We start from the raw sequence: 21765 nt of genomic DNA, 5'->3' as shown, positions 1-21765 counted from the left end.
CATGTTTACTTTTTAAATCGGTATACTACCATTAAACCTTTCTATATGATAGAGAACAGAAGCAGCTAACATGACCCCCATTTTCTCCAAAACACATTACAATAGATGCAGGATACTTGTCCACGTCATTAAGCATGTATTTAATGTAGCAAAAATGACTAACTAATTTTCGACCAAATGAGCAGTTACTGTCTTTTTGCTTGGTAGGGCAGTGTACCACACAGGTTTTGAAATTATGTTGATAAATGTCAGATAAGGCTTAATGATAGTCACTCCAAACCAATAATAATAATAATAATAGGGCCTATCACCCAGTCACTACTCAACCACGACTCAAACCCTCAAGAAGTTTATTTCACAATAATACATTGAGCAGACATACACCCTCCCTGAATGAACACATCTCCATGTTTAGAAGATATGCAGGGATGGTTTTAGTGATGTGAAACAGTTGTTGCAGATAGAAATAGAATGAATAGAGCTGACACAATTCCTTATTCTACCAATCATGTCTGTCCGACATGATACATTTCTGAATCTGAACGTTCTATATCAACATCCTTCTGAACAGGCCCCAGTTGTGGCTAATGGAGCACGTGGTTGGGTCAGGGGTTTTCACATGACCACGTGACCTCGCCAGGTAAAACTCAGTCTGCAGACCTTACAACAAGATCCCTGAACTTTCTTCCTCTCTTGCACTATCCACTGGTGCACACCAGGGGGCGGTGTATATACTTCCAACCTCTTACATTCTATGTAGGTATTACGTTCACTCAGAAAGATCAGTGTTACAGTATTATACAACGGAACAATTGATATAGAAAACAGAACGATATTGCTACTCTCCTAAAGAAGTACATGTGCATTAAAACAACAAAGTTCCACACATGAATCCCATACATACAGTACATACCAGGGAACTACAATAAGCCATTTACTGGAATACGGCGTGAAAGAAACCCACTTATAGAGATGTAGGTCGATAGCATGTCTGCGGCTGAAATGGCATCCTATGCCGATATGGTGCACTTATTTTGACCAGGGGCTATGTAGGGGATAGGGTGCCATTTCGGATGCACTCAATGAATTATAATACAGTAGAATCAGACATAATAATACTTCATATTGGCCTACAAAGCAAAGGCTCTTTTAACTGTATGTATACAAACATAGGCATATAACAGTTTGATTGTCTGGTGTAAGAAAATAGAACAATGCTTTTACATCCTCAGTTTTAGTAGACTTTCACATAGGATCTCTCTGTTGTGTAAAACATTTCATATCAAAGCTGTTTTAACCTCTTGTCTAAAAAGCAGTGGTGTAAACTACTTAAGTAAAAAATACTTTAAAGTACTACTTAAGTAGTTTTTTGGGTATCTGTAGTTTACTATTTATATTTGACTACTTTTAGTTCACTACATTCCGTAAGAAAATAATGTACTTTTTACTCCATACAATTTCCCTGACACCCAAAAGTACTCTTCACATTTTGAACATTTAGCCAGACAGGAAAATGGTCCAATTCACACACTTATCAAGGGAACATCCCTGGTATCGCTACTGCCTTTGATCTGGCAAACTCACAAAAAAATATTTGTTTGTAAATTATGTCTGAGTGTTGGAGTGTGCCCCTGTCTATCAGTACATAAAAATAAAAAAACAAGCAAATCGTGTCATGTTTGCTTAATATAAGACATTTGAAATGAGTAATACTTTTAATTTTGATACTTAAGTATAAAAAAATAAATGGAATTGCTAAAATGTACTTAAGTATATTTAAAACCAAATACTGTTACTCAAATAGTATTTTACTGGGTGAATTTCACTTGAGTAATCTTTACTTTACTCAAGTTTGACAATTGGGTACTTTTTCCACAGCTAAAATGCAGTCTCATTGGCTTTTGGCATCAAAGACTATAGCGATTTCAAAGTGTTGTTGTTTGTGCACATCGAGGTTCATGGCAAGGAGGAGTATATCTAAATAAACCCCTGCCACACTTAAAGTTAGAAAGATGGACTAAATTTTAGGGTGAACAGATCCGTCGTATGTGTTGTATCCCCTCATCCAGAGGAAAGGAGGGTGAAAGTTCACCTACACATGGATTCTTTCAAACGGGCAAGCGCTATTGGTGCTTCTGCTGAATGCCTCTTCGCTGAGTTCAGTTAGGAGTCACTGCATTTGATGATATTCAAATCTTGTTTCTCGGTTACAGTGTCCTGTCATCAAGTCTTAATACAAATAAATGTAAAAAAATAAGTATTTTTAGGGTACAAAATCATGTAAAAGTCCTCTTGATGCTTCCTGTAGTGATCGTTATTGCTGTGATATTATATACAGTAAAATATTATGACTACTTCGGTCTATGTGCAACCTGACATTCATAAGCTTTTCATTTGTCCAGCTCCTCTCCTGTGAAACGTATGTGTTACTTATTTGTATCTCTACACCAATCAGAAGCGTTATCTGTTCACCAATAAGAACCTTTACCTGTTGATCAAAAATGTCTGAGAGCTCGAGGCGAAGGCAAGGGATGTTCTAGAAGTGAAAAGGAGGTAAACTGGCTGCCACCGGGGTATGCCACCACACCGGCAAGCGCCTATCCCAAAGTCACGACCAAACCTTGTCGTATAGTGCGTCACCAGCTCTTGCCCGGACCCATCTATACAATCTGGGCCTTATGGATGAGGGAGGCGTGTGGGGATGTGATGCCGTTGGGCCGGGGTTTGGGTCTCAGCGTTCCGTTGTTCTGCTGGAAGTGATGGTTGTGTCCACGTTCCGCGTCTGAGATCTGAGAACTGTTGTCCTGGTCCTCTGACCTCCCCTGATCTAAACGACTCATCCTGGAGCTTGTCCCCCGCTCTCCTTCCACACTTTCACCCTCCTCCTGTTCGTCGTCTGTGACAGGAGGGTAGCTGCAGCTGAGAGGGGAGTTCCGTGCATGTAAACCCCCCTCTGTTGGGATGATGACGCTGCCGTTCAGGGACCTCAGCAGCTTGGTGGACTGTTCCATTGGGAAGGGAGAGGGTTGGATTGGCAGGTGGAGACGGGTTCCCTGTGAGTCAAACAGAGACAAGGGGTAACCATGTGGTTAGAGAGAGGAAATAAATAACTAGGGCTAATTTGAGTATCACTATTAGCAACCTATACTAAACCTATGCGTTTAAAAGGTTCTAATTTTCATAGCAATTTACAAGAAAGTGAGTATGCAATTCTTGATTCCTCATGCCTCTCACACACACTTACCAAAGACATAGTGCTATTCCGTACGTATGACTCCACCCTAAGTCTGTTTTCCTCCTCTCTGTCCATGGCTCTGTTCTCCCTCCCTCGTCGTGAAGAGTTGTTCAGAACAGGTCGACCCAGGTAGTCTAGTCCACCTCCCCCTACCAGAGTAGAGCGACTGTCCCTGATGCGCCCTGGATCCTGGGTGTGAAGGAAAGAGAGATGGAGAGAGAAAAAGTGAGCTTTAAACACATCACACATTTTGCACTGAAAAGTCTGATTTAAAATGGCTTCCCGAAGCGGGAGTTCCAGAACAGAAGATGGAGAGAAAGCACAAAGTCTTAATAACGTAACAGTTAATTAGTATGAAGTATAATTCATATAGGGTATGTGAGATGCACTACTTTTATTTTCAAATATAAATGTTACTTTTAGGAAATAAGCTCCTTACATTTCATTTAACTACATAAATGTTCATTAAACACTAAAATAAGATGTGCATATGCCACCCAGAACTCAGAAGCCATGAATATGAAGGTTAAATCTAAAGGCTCCCCCGCATGCAGAGAAAGAGTGAAATTAAGACTGACCCCTAAAGAGGACAGACTGGTCCGCAGTGTCCCCTCCACTCTGAGAGGGATATTCTCCTCCATCTGAAAGAACAAGGGATGAGAGAGGGAGGGGAGGAGAAAGGGAGGGAGAGATGACCATATTAGCTCGAGGCAAATAGATAATGCTCATGGAATTGTAAGTATTTATTTACAAAATGACTGCATGCCTAGACTGTTGAGAAGAGACCGCAGATTGTAAGACATGGTAATATTATATACCTGTCCTCTTGCATCCGTACTGACTGAGTTGACTCTCCTGAAAGAGGCCTGCCTGGAGAGTGTACTGATCTCCTCCCTGAGAGAGAGAGAATGAGAGAAAGAGAGAGAAAAACATTGTTAAAATATTCTTAATTCAAAAAGCATTTACTGTTTTCAGCGTAACATGTGTCATTTAGATTCTAGAACAATTTCAAGGGAGTTACTGTGAGGTTTGAAAACATACTTCTTCATAGTCAATTCTCTCTCCAGTTTCTTGTTTTTGCGTTTGTGGTGACAGGTCACTGAGATTACTATGATGACCATGATGAGTAGCAGTCCTCCAGCCACCCCGCCAACTATGATCATCAGGAGACTGTTGAAAAACACCGGCTTCTGAGGAAACTCTGTGGGAAAGGGACAACAGGAAGTGATGTCATATTCACAAACATAATCAACATACACATCATATTGAAAACAGGAGTGAACATGTAATCCAAATGCTTAACTGGCACCATTAATATAATAGAGTTATTTTTTTAGGAAAGAAACATGGAGGCCTACAGCAACAACAAAAAAACATACATCCTGGACTACTGTTAAAAAAATAAAAAAATAAGTGATTTGTTTTATATGACTCAGAGTGACAACACAACATACCTGTCACAGTGATCTCCACCTCTGCTTTCCCGGTCCCCACAACGTTATAGGCCACACATTGGTAGATACCAGCGTCTGTCAAACCAAGGGGCCTATTGAACATCAGGGATCCATTCCCTGCCGTAACGCCCTCTGGTAAGTCTCCACCCTTCCTGCGCATAACAGAAATACTATAGCACTTAACGTAGGGCTTAACAGAAGAATACAGTATATCCTACAATAATGGGCTGAATTTCATGACTATTAACGCCCCAACACCACTCACTGAACCTGAACGCACCCTTTCAACACACCCAACAGTGTTGTAAAAAACACCACATTCAAAACAACAACACTAACCCGAACATCACAGCAACACATCCCAAAATACAATTGACTACTGACCACCAAACAACACTAACCGTAAAGGTCAAATGAGCACCACAAAGACATGAAGCAGGCCACAACAAACCAGGACCCGTATTCACAAAGCATCACAGAGTAGGAGTTCTGATCTAGGATCAGTCTGGGTTTTTAAATCGTGAATAAGAGGGGGGGGACCTGATCCTAGATCAGCACTCCTACTCTGAGACAGTGTAAATACGGGCCCAGAACTCCCATTTGAAATGTCTTATATTTGAACAATAGGCTACTATATACTTTTGAGTCCTGTTTTGGGCCTTTTGAACAGACTCTTTATGAGCCCCAATGTGCAGAAGAAAACAGAAACAAGAACCGTAAAATTTTACATAGACACAGATCACACTGCCTGATAATGTTCTGAACAAATCCACAGTGTATCCTTCCTCCCCCGTCCCATGCCCACTTTGGCTCGATACCACCCACTTCCCCCATTCCTTGTCTTTCGACCCCTCCTGTTCGGAGCCCACACTCATTCCTTTCTCTTCCCTCTCTAACCTCTCTCACCCGGCCCCCCCCTTCCTCCCTCGTGTGAAACTGCGTCCTCTGTTTGCATTCCGCACAAGCTGCAACACGACAATATGACAGCACGGTTATTACTTCTCCCGCTGCTTTGCATTGAGGAGTACAAAGAGGCAAACTGGTTTACCTGCTGCGTGCGTGCGGGTGGGCGTCGTGTGAGTTTTAAGGGGGAGTGAAAGTATACTACGCTACATATTTATTTGGACAGTGACGCTAAAACGTTTAATTTGGCTCTATACTCCAGCATTTTGGATTTGATATCAAATGTTTCTTAGGAGGTGACAGTACAGAATGTCACTTTTTATTTGAGAGTATTTTCATACACATCTGTTTTACCGTTAAGAAATTAAAGCACTTTATGTATCTAGTCCCACCATTTAAAGGTGCCATAAGTATTTGGACAAATTCACTTATAGTCTATTAAAGTAGCCAAAAGTTGGTCCCGTATTCCTAGCACGCAATGAATATATCAAGCTTGTGTCTCCACATACTTGTTGGATGCATTTTCAGTTTGTTTTGGTTGTTTTTCGGATCATGTTGTGCCCAATTTAAATTATTTTACCTTTAATTTACCAGGTTAGTCTCATTGAGATTAAATCAAATCAAAGTTTATTTGTCACGTGCGCTGAATATAACAGGTGTAGTAGACCTTACAGTGAAATGCTTACTTACAGGCTCTAACCAATAGTGCAAAAAAAGGTATTAGGTGAACAATAGGTAGGTACAGGAATAAAACAACAGTAAAAAGACAGGCTATATACAGTAGCGAGGTTATAACAGTAGCGAGGCTACAATCAGACACCGGTTAGTCAGGCTGATTGAGGTAGTATGTACATTGAGATATGGTTAAAGTGACTATGCATATACATTGCCTTGCGAAAGTATTCGGCCCCCTTGAACTTTGCGACCTTTTGCCACATTTCAGGCTTCAAACATAAAGATATACAACTGTATTTTTTTGTGAAGAATCAACAACAAGTGGGACACAATCATGAAGTGGAACGACATTTATTGGATATTTCAAACTTTTTTAACAAATCAAAAACTGAAAAATTGGGCGTGCAAAATTATTCAGCCCCCTTAAGTTAATACTTTGTAGCGCCACCTTTTGCTGCGATTACAGCTGTAAGTCGCTTGGGGTATGTCTCTATCAGTTTTGCACATCGAGAGACTGACATTTTTTCCCATTCCTCCTTGCAAAACAGCTCGAGCTCAGTGAGGTTGGATGGAAAGCATTTGTGAACAGCAGTTTTCAGTTCTTTCCACAGATTCTCGATTGGATTCAGGTCTGGACTTTGACTTGGCCATTCTAACACCTGGATATGTTTATTTTTGAACCATTCCATTGTAGATTTTGCTTTATGTTTTGGATCATTGTCTTGTTGGAAGACAAATCTCCGTCCCAGTCTCAGGTCTTTTGCAGACTCCATCAGGTTTTCTTACAGAATGGTCCTGTATTTGGCTCCATCCATCTTCCCATCAATTTTAACCATCTTCCCTGTCCCTGCTGAAGAAAAGCAGGCCCAAACCATGATGCTGCCACCACCATGTTTGACAGTGGGGATGGTGTGTTCAGCTGTGTTGCTTTTACGCCAAACATAACGTTTTGCATTGTTGCCAAAAAGTTCAATTTTGGTTTCATCTGACCAGAGCACCTTCTTCCACATGTTTGGTGTGTCTCCCGGGTGGCTTGTGGCAAACTTTAAACAACACTTTTTATGGATATCTTTAAGAAATGGCTTTCTTCTTGCCACTCTTCCATAAAGGCCAGATTTGTGCAATATACGACTGATTGTTGTCCTATGGACAGAGTCTCCCACCTCAGCTGTAATATTGCACACATCTGGCCTTTATGGAAGAGTGGCAAGAAGAAAGCCATTTCTTAAAGATATCCATAAAAAGTGTCGTTTAAAGTTTGCCACAAGCCACCTGGGAGACACACCAAACATGTGGAAGAAGGTGCTCTGGTCAGATGAAACCAAAATTGAACTTTTTGGCAACAATGCAAAACGTTATGTTTGGCGTAAAAGCAACACAGCTCATCACACTGAACACACCATCCCCACTGTCAAACATGGTGGTGGCAGCATCATGGTTTGGGCCTGCTTTTCTTCAGCAGGGACAGGGAAGATGGTTAAAATTGATGGGAAGATGGATGGAGCCAAATACAGGACCATTCTGTAAGAAAACCTGATGGAGTCTGCAAAAGACCTGAGACTGGGACGGAGATTTGTCTTCCAACAAGACAATGATCCAAAACATAAAGCAAAATCTACAATGGAATGGTTCAAAAATAAACATATCCAGGTGTTAGAATGGCCAAGTCAAAGTCCAGACCTGAATCCAATCGAGAATCTGTGGAAAGAACTGAAAACTGCTGTTCACAAATGCTCTCCATCCAACCTCACTGCGCTCGAGCTGTTTTGCAAGGAGGAATGGGAAAAAATTTCAATCTTTCGATGTGCAAAACTGATAGAGACATACCCCAAGCGACTTACAGCTGTAATCGCAGCAAAAGGTGGCGCTACAAAGTATTAACTTAAGGGGGCTGAATAATTTTGCACTGCCAATTTTTCAGTTTTTGATTTGTTAAAAAAGTTTGAAATATCCAATAAATGTCGTTCCACTTCATGATTGTGTCCCACTTGTTGTTGATTCTTCACAAAAAAATACAGTTTTATATCTTTATGTTTGAAGCCTGAAATGTGGCAAAAGGTCGCAAAGTTCAAGGGGGCCGAATACTTTCGCAAGGCACTGTAAATGCTAGCCTCCCCTGTTATTGGTAATGGTGAGAGGTTAGCGTGTTTTGGGGGTATGATCTTTGGGCCTCTTTAACTTTCTTACTCATCATTAAATCAGGAGCGTGAGGGCATCGTGTGTGTTTTAAGGAGGAGTGTGTTTTAAGGAGGGGTGTGTTTTAAGGAGGAGTGTAAAGTAAAGCAAGGAGCGATGGAGTGTAACAAGAGATCTAAGTCTCAAGTATATAAGGGTGAGAGAGGGAATCAGTGTGGGTGTGTGAGCGTGCTGTCTGTGTGTCTAGTGTGTGTGTGTGTGTGTGTGTGTGTGTGTGTGTGTGTGTGTGTGTGTGCGCGCGTGTTACTAACACACAAACACGCCTTGCAGGTGTGTTCATGTGACTAACAGCTTAAGACTTGGTGACACATGTCTCACCCCACTAGTTTCCTTGAAATGACGTGGAAACAACGTTGATTCAACCAGTGTGTGCCCAGTGGGCCATGATCCAGTTAAACACACACACAGTACCAGTCAAAAGTTTGCACGTCGTTTTGATGTCTACAATGTAGAAAATAGTACAAATAAAGAAAACTCTTGAATGAGTAGCTGTGTCCAAACTTTCGACTGGTACTGTACATCGTCCGCACTAGCAGACATAGGCCTAACTGTCATCTTTTTATTAATGAGACATTTTATTTTCTTCGTAATTTCCAATAGATGGTTTGTTCCACCTCCACCCTCTACCACACCCGGAGAATGGTTTACTCCACCATGCGGTATGTCTTCCAAAGGTTACCAGAAACATTTGCCAGGTAGAGAAACCACAAGAACTTCAGTCAGCTCCGCCATTATGGGATTGCTTCAGCACAGCTATCATCACCGTGTAAGACAACATATCTGATACCCATGTCCCATTTGAACTGTCCCTGAACCAAAACGGTATTACCATGTATCTAACCTTTGTTTAACGATGTAACTCAATCAAATGATTATTGACAATGAAAACCTGGCAAGTGGAACTCATAGCACAACTAGAAACAATTCCTGACCTCCCCCCGGTTTGGCTTAGTAACACCATTAAAACTGACTAATAGAATTACCAGTAAATCAAAACAAAAACAGATTATGCCAGACAGACAGAGCGTGAGTCAGTTGAGTCTGTCAGACAGACGGAGGCCGACAGGCAGGGAGGGCATGTGTTACCTGGTCCAGGTGAAACTCTGTGGTTTGGGGTTTCCTCCACTGACACAGCTGAGGGCAGCTCCCTCCAGACCAGCATACCAGTTATGATTAAACCCAGAGATCTCTGCATTGGGAGGATCTTCAATCGAGAAACAAGATCAGAGAGAAATTGATTTTTAACACACATGGACAATGCTACTACATGATAATATCCCATGTGTAGGCTTCACCAGGTCATTTGTCTGTGCATATTATTTACTAGCATGGTATAGCTATTTGCCTTGTAACTGCAGGTACACATTTCTGTAGCCTAATACAAGCTTGGTTTAATTCATAGTAGATATGGCAGCCAATGAGAGGGGCCCTCAAGAACGTTTTTCATTTCATTGAACAAAATTGGTGGGGATTAGCTTCAGATCTAGCTGGCTAGCTAGCAAAAAATCTGAACTCTGGCTAAAATGGAATGTAGGTATAAATCTGGGGCTGAAAAGGAAGAACAGGATGAAGAGACTTGGTCATATGTGCCCATAACACATTTATTTAGTAAAGTTGAGCAACATGAGAAGATTGAGACTAACAACAACGTCCCTGACACTGAATCTGGTGACCGTGACAATGACTGGAGCAGCAGCTGCATGGCAGCGTCAAGTGAGGAAGGGAGGAAAGACAGTGTCATAATGAATTGAATTATTATTCTAATAAATATGCCATTTATAGGCTACACCACATCACCACATCATGCCAAAGGGGGAGGAGTTGCAGTCTACTGCAGAGATAGCCTGCAAAGTAATGTCATACTTTCCAGGTCCATACCCAAACAGTTTGAACTACTAATTTTAAAAATTACTCTCTCCAGAAATAAGTCTCTCACTGTTGCCGCCTGCTACCGACCCCCCTCAGCTCCCAGCTGTGCCCTGGACACCATTTGTGAATTGATCGCCCCCCATCTAGCTTCCGAGTTTGTTCTGTTGGGTGACCTAAACTGGGATATGCTTAACACCCCGGCAGTCCTACAATCTAAGCTAGATGCCCTCAATCTCACACAAATCATCAAGGAACCCACCAGGTACAACCCTAAATCTGTAAACAAGGGCACCCTCATAGACGTCATCCTGACCAACTGGCCCTCCAAATACACCTCCGCTGTCTTCAACCAGGATCTCAGCGATCACTGCCTCATTGCCTGTATCCGCTACGGATCCACAGTCAAACGACCACCCCTCATCACTGTCAAACGCTCCCTAAAACACTTCTGCGAGCAGGCCTTTCTAATCGACCTGGCCCGGGTATCCTGGAAGGATATTGACCTCATCCCGTCAGTTGAGGATGCCTGGTCATTCTTTAAAAGTAACTTCCTCACCATTTTAGATAAGCATGCTCCGTTCAAAAAATGCAGAACTAAGAACAGATATAGCCCTTGGTTCACTCCAGACCTGACTGCCCTCGACCAGCACAAAAACATCCTGTGGCGGACTGCAATAGCATCGAATAGTCCCCGCGATATGCAACTGTTCAGGGAAGTCAGGAACCAATACACGCAGTCAGTCAGGAAAGCCAAGGCCAGCTTCTTCAGGCAGAAATTTGCATCCTGTAGCTCTAACTCCAAAAAGTTCTGGGACACTGTAAAGTCCATGGAGAACAAGAGCACCTCCTCCCAGCTGCCCACTGCACTGAGGCTAGGTAACACGGTCACCACCGATAAATCCATGATTATGAAAACTTCAACAAGCATTTCTCAACGGCTGGCCATGCCTTCCTCCTGGTTACTCCAACCTCGGCCAACAGCTCCACCCCCCCCCACAGCTACTCGCCCAAGCCTCTCCAGGTTCTCCTTTGTCGCCGCCAGGTTCTCCTTTGCCACCGCCATTGTCGCAACCCCTATTACCAGCCTGTTCAACCTCTCTTTCATATCATCTGAGATCCCCAAGGATTGGAAAGCTGCCGCAGTCATCCCCCTCTTCAAAGGGGGAGACACCCTGGACCCAAACTGTTACAGACCTATATCCATCCTGCCCTGCCTATCTAAGGTCTTCGAAAGCCAAGTCAACAAACAGGTCACTGACCATCTCGAATCCCACCGTACCTTCTCCGCTGTGCAATCTGGTTTCCGAGCCGGTCACGGGTGCACCTCAGCCACTCTCAAGGTACTAAACAATATCATAACCGCCATGGATAAAAGACAGTACTGTGCAGCCGTCTTCATCGACCTGGCCAAGGCTTTCGACTCTGTCAATCACCATATTCTTATCGGCAGACTCAGTAGCCTCGGTTTTTCTAATGACTGCCTTGCCTGGTTCACCAACTACTTTGCAGACAGAGTTCAGTGTGTCAAATCGGAGGCCATGTTGTCCGGTCCTCTGGCAGTCTCTATGGGGGTGCCATAGGGATCAATTCTCAGGCCGACTCTTTTCTCTGTATATATCAATGATGTTGCTCTTGCTGCGGGCGATTCCCTGATCCACCTCTACGCAGACGACACCATTCTGTATACTTCCGGCTCTTCCTTGGACACTGTGCTATCTAACCTCCAAACGAGCTTCAATGCCATACAACACTCCTTGCGTGGCCTCCAACTGCTCTTAAACGCTAGTAAGACCAAATGCATGCTTTTCAACCGTTCACTGCCTGCACCCGCACGCCCGACTAGCATCACCACCCTGGATGGTTCCGACCTAGAATATGTGGACATCTATAAGTACCTAGGTGTCTGGCTAGACTGTAAACTCTCCTTCCAGACTCATATCAAACATCTCCAATCTAAAATCAAATCTAGAGTCGGCTTTCTATTCCGCAACAAAGCCTCCTTCACTCACGCCGCCAAACTTACCCTAGTAAAACTGACTATCCTACCGATCCTCGACTTCGGCGATGTCATCTACAAAATAGCTTCCAATACTCTACTCAGCAAACTGGATGCAGTTTATCACAGTGCCATCCGTTTTGTTACTAAAGCACCTTATACCACCCACCACTGCGACCTGTATGCTCTAGTCGGCTGGCCCTCGCTACATATTCGTCGCCAGACCCACTGGCTCCAGGTCATCTACAAGTCCATGCTAGGTAAAGCGCCGCCTTATCTCAGTTCACTGGTCACGATGGCAACACCCACCCGTAGCACGCGCTCCAGCAGGTGTATCTCACTGATCATCCCTAAAGCCAACACCTCATTTGGCCGCCTTTCGTTCCAGTTCTCTGCTGCCTGTGACTGGAACGAATTGCAAAAATCGCTGAAGTTGGAGACTTTTATCTCCCTCACCAACTTCAAACATCTGCTATCTGAGCAGCTAACCGATCGCTGCAGCTGTACATAGTCTATTGGTAAATAGCCCACCCAATTTACCTACCTCATCCCCATACTGTTTATATTTATTTACTTTTCTGCTCTTTTGCACACCAATATCTCTACCTGTACATGACCATCTGATCATTTATCACTCCAGTGTTAATCTGCAAAATTGTAATTATTCGCCTACCTCCGAATGCCTTTTGCACACATTGTATATAGACGCTCTTTTTTTTCTTTTTTTCCTACTGTGTTATTTACTTGTTAATTGTTTACTCCATGTGTAACTCTGTGTTGTCTGTTCACACTGCTATGCTTTATCTTGGCCAGGTCGCAGTTGTAAATGAGAACTTGTTCTCAACTAGCCTACCTGGTTAAATAAAGGTGAAATAAAAATAAAATAAAAAATGTGTACATGCATAATATTTACGGCATGGTTATGCTATATACAGTGCATTCAAAGTACTCAGACCCCTTGTTACGTTATAGCCTTATTCAAAAATTTATTAAATCGTTATTTTCCCTCAACAATCTACACACAATACACCATAATGACAAAGCAAAAAGAGGTTTGAGAAATGTTTGCTAATTTATAACATTTTTTAAACTGAAATATCACATTTACATACGTAATTAGACCCTTTACTCAGTACTTTGTTGATGCACCTTTGGCAGTGATTACAGTCTTGAGTCTTCTTGGGTATGACGCTACAAGTTTGTCACACCTGTATTTGGGGAGTTTCTCCCATTCTTCTCTGCATATCCTCTCAAGATCTTTCAGGTTGGATGGGGAGTGTTGCTGCACAGCTATTTTCAGGTCTTTCCAGATGTTCAAGTCCGGGCTCTGGCTGGGCCACTCAAGTACATTCAGAGACTTGTCCCAAGGCCGCTCCTGTATTGTCTGTGTGCTTAGGGTCATTGTCCTGTTGGAAGGGTCTGAGCGCTCTGGAGCAGGTTTTCATCAAGGATCTCTCTATACTTTGCGCCGTTAATTTTTCCCCTCGATCCTGACTAGTCTCCCAGTCCCTGCCGCTGAAAAACATCCCCACAGTATGATGCTGCCACCACCAAGCTTCACGGTAGGGATGGTGCAAGGTTTCCTCCAGATGTAAAGCTTGGCAAAGAGTTCAATCTTGGTTTCATAAGACCAGAGAATCTTGTTTCTCATGGTCTGAGAGTCTTTAGGTGCCTTTTGGCAAACTCCAAGTGGGCTGTCATGTGCCTTTTAAAGGCTTGATTGGTTGAGTGCTGCAGAGATGGTTGTCCTTCTGGAAGGTTCTCCCATCTCCACAGAGGAAATCTGGAGCTCTGTCAGTGCTGGTCACCTGAGGCCACTGCGTTCTTGGGGACCTTTAATACTGCAGACATTGAACGTTACCGTTCCCCAGATATGTGCCTCGACACAATCCTGTCTTGGAGCTATACGGACAATTCCTTTGACCTCATGGCTTGGTTTTTGCTCGGACATTCACTGTCAACTGTGGGACCTTATATAGACAGGTGTGTGCCTTTCCAAATCATGTCCAATCAATTGAAATTTACCACAGGTGGACTACAATCAAGTTATAGAAACATCTCAAGGATGATCAATGGAAACATTTGGCACCTGAGCTCAATTTTAAGTCTCATAGCAAGGGGTCTGAATACTTATGTAAATAAGTAAAAACATGTTTTTGCTTGGTCATTATAGAGTATTGTGTGTAGATTGATGAGGGGAAAATGCAGTTTAATCCATGTAAGAATGAGGCTGTGACGTAACAAAATGTGGAAAAGGTCAAGGGTCTGAATACTTTGAATGCACTGTACACTATATATACACTAAAGTATGTGGACACCCCTTCAAATTAGTGGATTCGGGTATTTCAGCCACACCCGTTGCTGACAGGTGTATAAAACCGAGCACACAGCCATGCAATCTACATAGACCAACATTGGCAGTAGAATGGCCTTACTGAAGAGCTCAGTGACTTTCAACGTGGCACTGTCATAGGATGCCACCTTTTCAACAAGTCAGTTTGTCTCATTTCTGCCCTGCTAGAGCTGCTCCGGTCAACTGTAAGTACTGTTATTGTGAAGTGGACATTTCTTGGAGCAACAACGGCTCAGCCGCGAAGTGGTAGGCCCGACAAGCTCACAGAACGGGACCGCCGAGTGCTGAAGCACGTAGCGTGTAAAAATCGTCTGTCCTCGGTTGCAATACTCACTACCGAGCTCCAAACTGCCTCTGGACGCAACATCAACACAATAACTGACTATCGAGAGCGTCACGTAATGGGTTTCCATGGCCGAGCAGCCGCACACAAACCCAAGATCACCATGCCCAATGCCAAGCGTCGGCTGGAGTGGTGTAAAGCTTGCTGCCATTGGACTCTGGAGCAGTGGAAACGTGTTGTCTGGAGTGATGAATCACGCTTCACCATCTGGCAGTCATATGGACAAATCTGGGTTTGGCAGATGCCAGGAGAACGCTACCTGCCCCAATGCATAGTGCCAACTGTTACGTTTGGTGGAGGTGGAATAATGGTCTGGGGCTGTTTTTCATGGTTCGGGCTAGGCCCCTTAGTTCCAGTGAAGGGAGATCTTAACACTACAGCATACAATGACTTTCTAGACGAGTCTATGCTTCTAACTTTGTGGCAACAGCTTGGTGAAGGCCCTTTCCTGTTTCAGTATGACAATTCCCCAGTGCACAAAGCGAGGTCCATTCAGAAATGGTTTGTCTAGATCGGTGTGGAAGACCTTGATTGGCCTGCACAGAGCCTTGGCCTCAACCCCATCGATCACCTTTGGGATGAATTGGAACGCCGACTGTGAGCCAGGCCTAATCGCCCAACATCAGTGCCTGACCGCACTAATGCTCTTGTGGCTGAATGGAAGCAAGTCCCCGCAGCAATGTTCCAACATCTAGTGGAAAGCCTTCCCAGAAGAGTGGAGGCTGTCATAGCAGCAAAGGGGGGGACGAACTCCATATTAATGCCCTTGATTTTGGAATGAGTTGTTTGACAAGCAGGTGTCCACATACTTTTGGTCATGTTGTGTAGCTATTTGTCTTGTAACTGCTGGTACGAGTTTCTTTAGCCTTATCCAAGTTTGTGTTCATCATGGTAGATACAACTTCCTTAATCATTGGTTAATTATAGTAAAAAGCAATATACTCTGACTTGGGAAATCAGGTAGTGATTGCCCATACTGAGTAAGATTTTACACACAGGAGGGGTCCCTGGCTATGCCTCACAAGCTCTGACCCTGGTAAACACCCTTTTTATGGACTCAAAGTCCACATGTTCTGGTGGTCTAGGTACACCAAGACCCGGGTTTGATCCCTGTCTCCACCTTTCCCACTTTGTGTCCTCCTAATCTAGCCCCCCCTTTTTTCTAATCTGTCTAAATAAAAAAGCAAAAAGCACTTTGGAATGAAGCATAAGAGGTCAGAGGTCAAGCATAAAACATATATGACTTGTTAGCTGGTTTAATAAATAATTGGCGACCAAACTCAATGTGCATAAAGTATCTAGAATCGTAGCTATCGTGGAGTCTGAACTCACAGTGCACCACCAGGTTGTTGGTGATCCTGCGGGGTTCCTTCAGAGCACGGTGCCTCACCAGACAGTCCAGCCTCATCCCGTTCATACTCCTCAGGGGGTGCAGGGAGAAGTGGGTGGAGACTGACCCGCCCACCGAACTCCTATTCTGTGACAGGCCCGTCAGGTCTGTGTCCCAGTTAAGGATGGGTGGGGGGCGGGCCACGGAGCGGCAGGAGGCAGCCAATCGAAAGGACTGGCCCTCGACAAGAATCACAGGGTCCAGGGAGGAGATGGGCGTGGCTGTGGGGGTCAAGGGTTAAATGTCAAGAACGGTCACTTGTCAGACTTTCTTTAGGGACAGGAAGCAACTAATCACTGGTCTTAGTGTTTGTGGAGGTGACTTTAGGACTAATCTTAGAACTGGTCTTAGTTGTTAGTTGGAGGTTAAGCTGTTCCTAGATCAGTGACATGATGTTTCAGGGGGTGGTAATCACCAAGCACTGCAATAGGATCAGCTTTGACATGATCCAAGCTGAGATCTAATCTTCTCCATTAGATAGGTGTTTTAAAAAACCTAGATCAGCTCTTTGAGGAAACTTGATCCTAAAAACCTTAGACAGCTAGATACACTGACTGTCACAAGAACAGTTCTTAATCGTTTACTGATCTTGTGGCTTATATGAATATTATTACCATAACTGAAGCTAATGTTTTAGCTAGTAATACTACAACTGACACCTATTCCCATCATCATCAACAACATCATCCTCATCATCATCCTAATTATCATCATCATCCCACCAATCAGCAATTACTCTTTCCATTAAAAGATATTGGCCATAAAAGGACATTATATTCTGTAAATCAAAAAGTGACACAATGAGTAAGGGGAAGGAAGGGGAGGAACTTACCCCACACGGTGAGTGACAGCTGTTGTTCAAAGTTCCCCGAGGGGAAGGTGCTGATGTGACAGTTGTACCTGCCCTCATCTGACTCCACAGTGTTCATGATGATCAGAGACGAGTCCACTGTGGGCTCACTGCTGCCGAACCGCACACGCCCCGAGTACTGACCAAACTCTGAGAGAGGGGGGAGGAGGAGAGAGATAGAGAGGGGGGAGGAGGAGAGAGATGGAGAGGGGAAGTGAGATATGGGGGAGGCAAAAAGAGAGAGATGGAGAAGTAGCCAGGTTAAAAGTGCAGGTGTAATTTTGTCATCTACTTTCAATTCAACTTCTGGGGCTTTGAGTGTTAGCAAAGAGGGTGAACTACCAATGTATTGTAGTGTCCTCGCTATGTGAGCCAGGTTACCATTCCCACCAAATGGGTTAACCCTATTGGCCCAATGCGTACAGGTGTTTCCCTTTCAACCAGCGACCCGGGTTCGCTTTCCGGCCACGGCGTTCGCTACAATAATATAAAGAGAAGGATGGTTGTGACTACTGTAACACCTACTGTATACGTGTCCTACCTGTTTGTCCGGCAGTGTGGTGTACAGTGATGATCTGGTCCTTGGTACCATCTGCTCTCTCCTTGGTCCATGTGACCTGTGACAAGGAGAGGCGAGACAACATCATGTTAGGGACAACTTTTCTAAGATAATGCTCTGTACAACATATCTGGTTTTATGGGTACTGTCGTGAATTATGCTTCAGACCTGAACCACCACCTGGCCCACTTCCACCTTGAACCGGCAGGGCAGCCGGGTCTCAATCTCGGTCAAGGACTGCACGGGAGATTGTTCCTCAAAGTCCCCTTGCACCACAGCAACTGGGGAAGAAAGAGGAAGGGTGGGAAGGAGGAGAAAGGGAGGAAGAAGGGGGGGAGAGAGAGAAACTTAATTGATGACTTTATTGTCCACTTGGGGTAAATGTGTGTGGCATCTTAAACATCATTATAGAAAACACTAAATAAAGACAACTACAATATAGCGAAATACAATGTCACAGTGTAGAGTATAGAGAGAGAGCAGAAAGATAGAGGTTAAGAGAAAGAGAGGGTGTGAGAGAGGTGGGAGAAAGAACAGAGAGAGATTGAGAGAGGGGGGGGAGAAAGAGCAGAGATAGACGTTGAGAGAGGGGGGGAGAAAGAGCAGAGAGATAGAGGTTGAGAGAGAGAGAGGGGGGAGAGCAGAGATAGAGGTTGAGAGAGAGGGGGGGGGGGAGCAGAAGGATTGAGGTTGAGAGAGAGAGGGGGGGAGAGCAGAGATAGAGATTGAGAGGGATTGAGGTTGAGAGAGAGAGAATGAGAGGTTGAAAGACATTAGGGAGACTGTGCACTGAACCATGACTGAGGATTAGTACCCTGACCCTCTTCTCAGTATCCTTCCGTATACTTTAGGGGATGAACGACATAAAGTATGAGAAGAGAAGAGGTGTAGAGAACAGAGAGATGTGGAAAGTTTGTTTGCAAAGAAGATAGAGATGGGGGGGGGGGGAGGAATTTAAGAGAGCACCACAAAGAAAAGGAGGCAGTCAGAGGGAGGACGGAGAGAAACAGGTGTATGAAAGCAAGTGATTAGATGAGAAGACATGTTGCTTGACTTGTTGCACTAGTTAACTGTCCATACCAATTCATAGTGAACCCTTTAGTGTCCAGAGAAACACACACACACGTATGCGTGTACACACACACGTATGCGTGTACACACACACGTATGCGTGTACACACACACACATGCATATACACGCATATAAACTCAGAAAAAAAAGAATCGTCCTCTCACTGTCAACTGCGTTTATTTTCAGCAAACTTAACATGTGTAAATATTTGTATGAACATAACAAGTGATGAGACATAAACTGAACAAGTTCCACAGACATGTGACTAACAGAAATGGAATAATGTGTCCCTGAACAAAGGGGGGGTCAAAATCAAAAGTAACAGTCTAGTATCTGGTGTGGCCACCAGCTGCAATAAGTACTGCAGTGCATCTTCTCATGGACTGCACCAGATTTGCCAGTTCTTGCTGTGTGATGTAACTTCACTCTTCAACCTAGGCACCTGCAAGTTCCCGGACATTTCTGGGGGGGGCCTAGTCCTCACCCTCCGATCCAACGGGTCCCAGGCATGCTCAATGGGATTGAGATCCAGGCTCTTCGCTGGCCATGGTAGAACACTGAAAGAGCTGTATGGCTGGTGGCATTGTCATGCTGGAGGGTCATGTCAGGATGACCCTGCAGGAAGGGTACTTCCCTGTAACGCACAGCGTTGAGATTGCCTGCAATGACAACAAGCTCAGTCCGATGATGCTGTGACACACCCTCCACCTCCAAATGGATCCCACTCCAGAGTACAGGCCTCGGTGTAACGCTTATTCCTTCGACGATAAATGCGAATCCGACCATCACCCCTGGTGAGACAAAACCACGACTCGTCAGTGAAGAGCACTTTTTGCCAGTCCTGTCTGGTCCAGCGACGGTGGGTTTGTGCCCATAGGCGATGTTGTTGCCGGAGATGTCTGGTGAGGACCTGCCTTACAACAGGTCTACAAGCCCTCAGTCCAGCCTCGCTCAGCCTATTGCGGACAGTCTGAGCACTGATGGAGGGATTGTGTGTTCTTGCTGTCTTAGACGTCTCACAGTATGAGCATTGCAATTTATTGCCCTAGCCACATCTGCAGTCCTCATGCCTTCTTGCAGCATGCCTAAGGCACGTGCATGCAGATGAGCAGGGACCCTGGGCATCTTTCTTTTGGTGTTTTTCAGAGTCAGTAGAAAGGCCTCTTTAGTGTCCTAAGTTTTCATAACTGTGACCTTAATTGCCTACCGTCTGTAAGCTGTTAGTGTTTTAACGACCGTTCCATAGGTGCGTGTTCATTAATTGTTTATGGTTCATTGAACAAGCACGAGAAACAGTTTTTAAACCCTTTACAGTTTAGATCTGTGAAGTTAGTTTGATTTTCACAAATTATCTTTGAAAGACAGGGTCCTGAAATATGGACGTTTATTTTTTTGCTGAGTGTACATATATATATACACACACACACGTGCGTACGCATGCACGCACAACCTGTGGGTTTTCAGGTAGAACTGTAAACTCACTAACCTATTTGATGTAGACATAACCAGTAATGCTACATCATCTATAATGTCACACTGTTCTGCCAAGTCACAACATTGTTGATCCTCAAGGAATGAAGTCCTGATTGCCATCTGACTGCCTCTCATCCTCTCTGTGCATGAATAGATACACATTGTCACATTGGACACACACACACACACACACAGTCGGCCTCTCTCTATGTCTCAGCCTCTGCCTCACACAAACAATGTCTCTGTATTCTTAATGCATAACAGTCATTATACATCCGCATCTATAAATACAGTAGAGAACGATAGACGCCGGCCGCAATCCTTCTCTGATCCCCATACAGACATACTTGTGTGTGCGTGTGTGTGTGTGTGTGTGATGGGGGGAGGGGGGGGGGGAGAGAGAGAGAAAAGGAAAGGAGTCAGACTGAATAGTAAACATGAGGGAGGGAAATTGATTAACCGCAACCTGTTTTTCCAGAAATATCAGACAACTCCTCAAGTGTTGTTCATCTAATCCAGAAAAGACGAACCCAAGAAGCTGGACAAGAACCAAAGTTGGCAGTAGCCTACTTTTATAATTATATTTAAAAAACTACTTGGTAGGTAAATTACTAAAATAAATAGGGCAACAGGTAAACCAAAATAAAAACGCAGAGCTTAAGTTAACTTTCAATATATTTGTCATTATTATGTGAAACTTTCTTAGCAAATTATATTGCCTTACTTAGTCATATTAGAGTGTTACTATTGCTCATGGTCTAAACATTAAACCATTAATAAATGACTTACTGAAACTCCCAAGGATCCACAGCAGCGGTGTCAGTCGGCCCAGGAGTGATGTCATTCTCCCCGGTTCGGTGGAGTGGTCCGCCCGACTGCTCCTTGATAGTCCTGAATACGGCTAAAGGTCTGTGGTCTATTACAATGCTGGAATCAGTCAGGACATTGGTCCAAGAAGTCCCGCTCCACCTCAGACAGTCAACTTTCTTTCATCCAATTCCAAATTGAAGACAAGTGTAAAGAAGTGTAAAAACAGTATAGATCTTAGGTATAGCCAAAGTTTATATTTCAATAATATGTCGTATGCTGCGGTTGGTCCATCTTACTCCAATAAATCCTTTGGAAAGTTGCTCTCTGTGCGAAACTTGTTGCCTTTTCCTTTTTGCGTTTTGGCAAAATAATAATCGAAGGCTAATGAAATAAACAGCGTATGTTGTTTCTTTCACACCATATTCTGACTTCACAAAAGTAGGAGTGGTTCAGCCTACCTGTTTTCTCGGATACACCTGTTGCAAGCGCTCTCTCTCTCTCTCTGACACACACACACACACCTGGGAAGTCACCTTTCCAGTTTAGTTAAAGCAACAAACTGTTCTTTTCATACCTGTACATGGAAG

General features: G+C 43.9%; 1 protein-coding gene and 1 long non-coding RNA gene across 2 annotated transcripts; one reads left to right on the top strand and one right to left on the bottom strand.

The window, feature by feature from the left end:
• Window positions 1–333: 333 nt before the first annotated feature.
• Window positions 334–21675, bottom strand: nectin4a (nectin cell adhesion molecule 4a). The gene is made up of 12 exons (XM_036957964.2): window positions 21158–21675; window positions 17992–18104; window positions 17806–17881; window positions 17247–17414; window positions 16357–16635; window positions 9550–9667; window positions 4690–4841; window positions 4277–4436; window positions 4054–4129; window positions 3814–3876; window positions 3245–3424; window positions 334–3053 (listed from the first exon to the last, which is right to left on the bottom strand). The coding sequence occupies exons 1-12, from the start codon at window positions 21210–21212 to the stop codon at window positions 2661–2663; spliced, it is 1833 nt and encodes a 610-aa protein (XP_036813859.2). The 5' UTR covers window positions 21213–21675; the 3' UTR covers window positions 334–2660.
• On the top strand, window positions 20847–21496 carry LOC149973243 (uncharacterized). The gene is made up of 2 exons (XR_016490333.1): window positions 20847–20967; window positions 21171–21496. It is a non-coding gene; the product is annotated as an uncharacterized LOC149973243 (long non-coding RNA).
• Window positions 21676–21765: the final 90 nt, after the last annotated feature.

Source organism: Oncorhynchus mykiss, chromosome 21 (genome assembly GCF_057628025.1).
Source record: "Oncorhynchus mykiss isolate SJ-2025 chromosome 21, ASM5762802v1, whole genome shotgun sequence".
NCBI classification, from domain to species: Eukaryota; Metazoa; Chordata; class Actinopteri; order Salmoniformes; family Salmonidae; genus Oncorhynchus; species Oncorhynchus mykiss.
The sequence above is the reverse complement of the archived record's forward strand: the minus strand, read 5'-3'. Positions and strand labels throughout refer to the sequence as shown.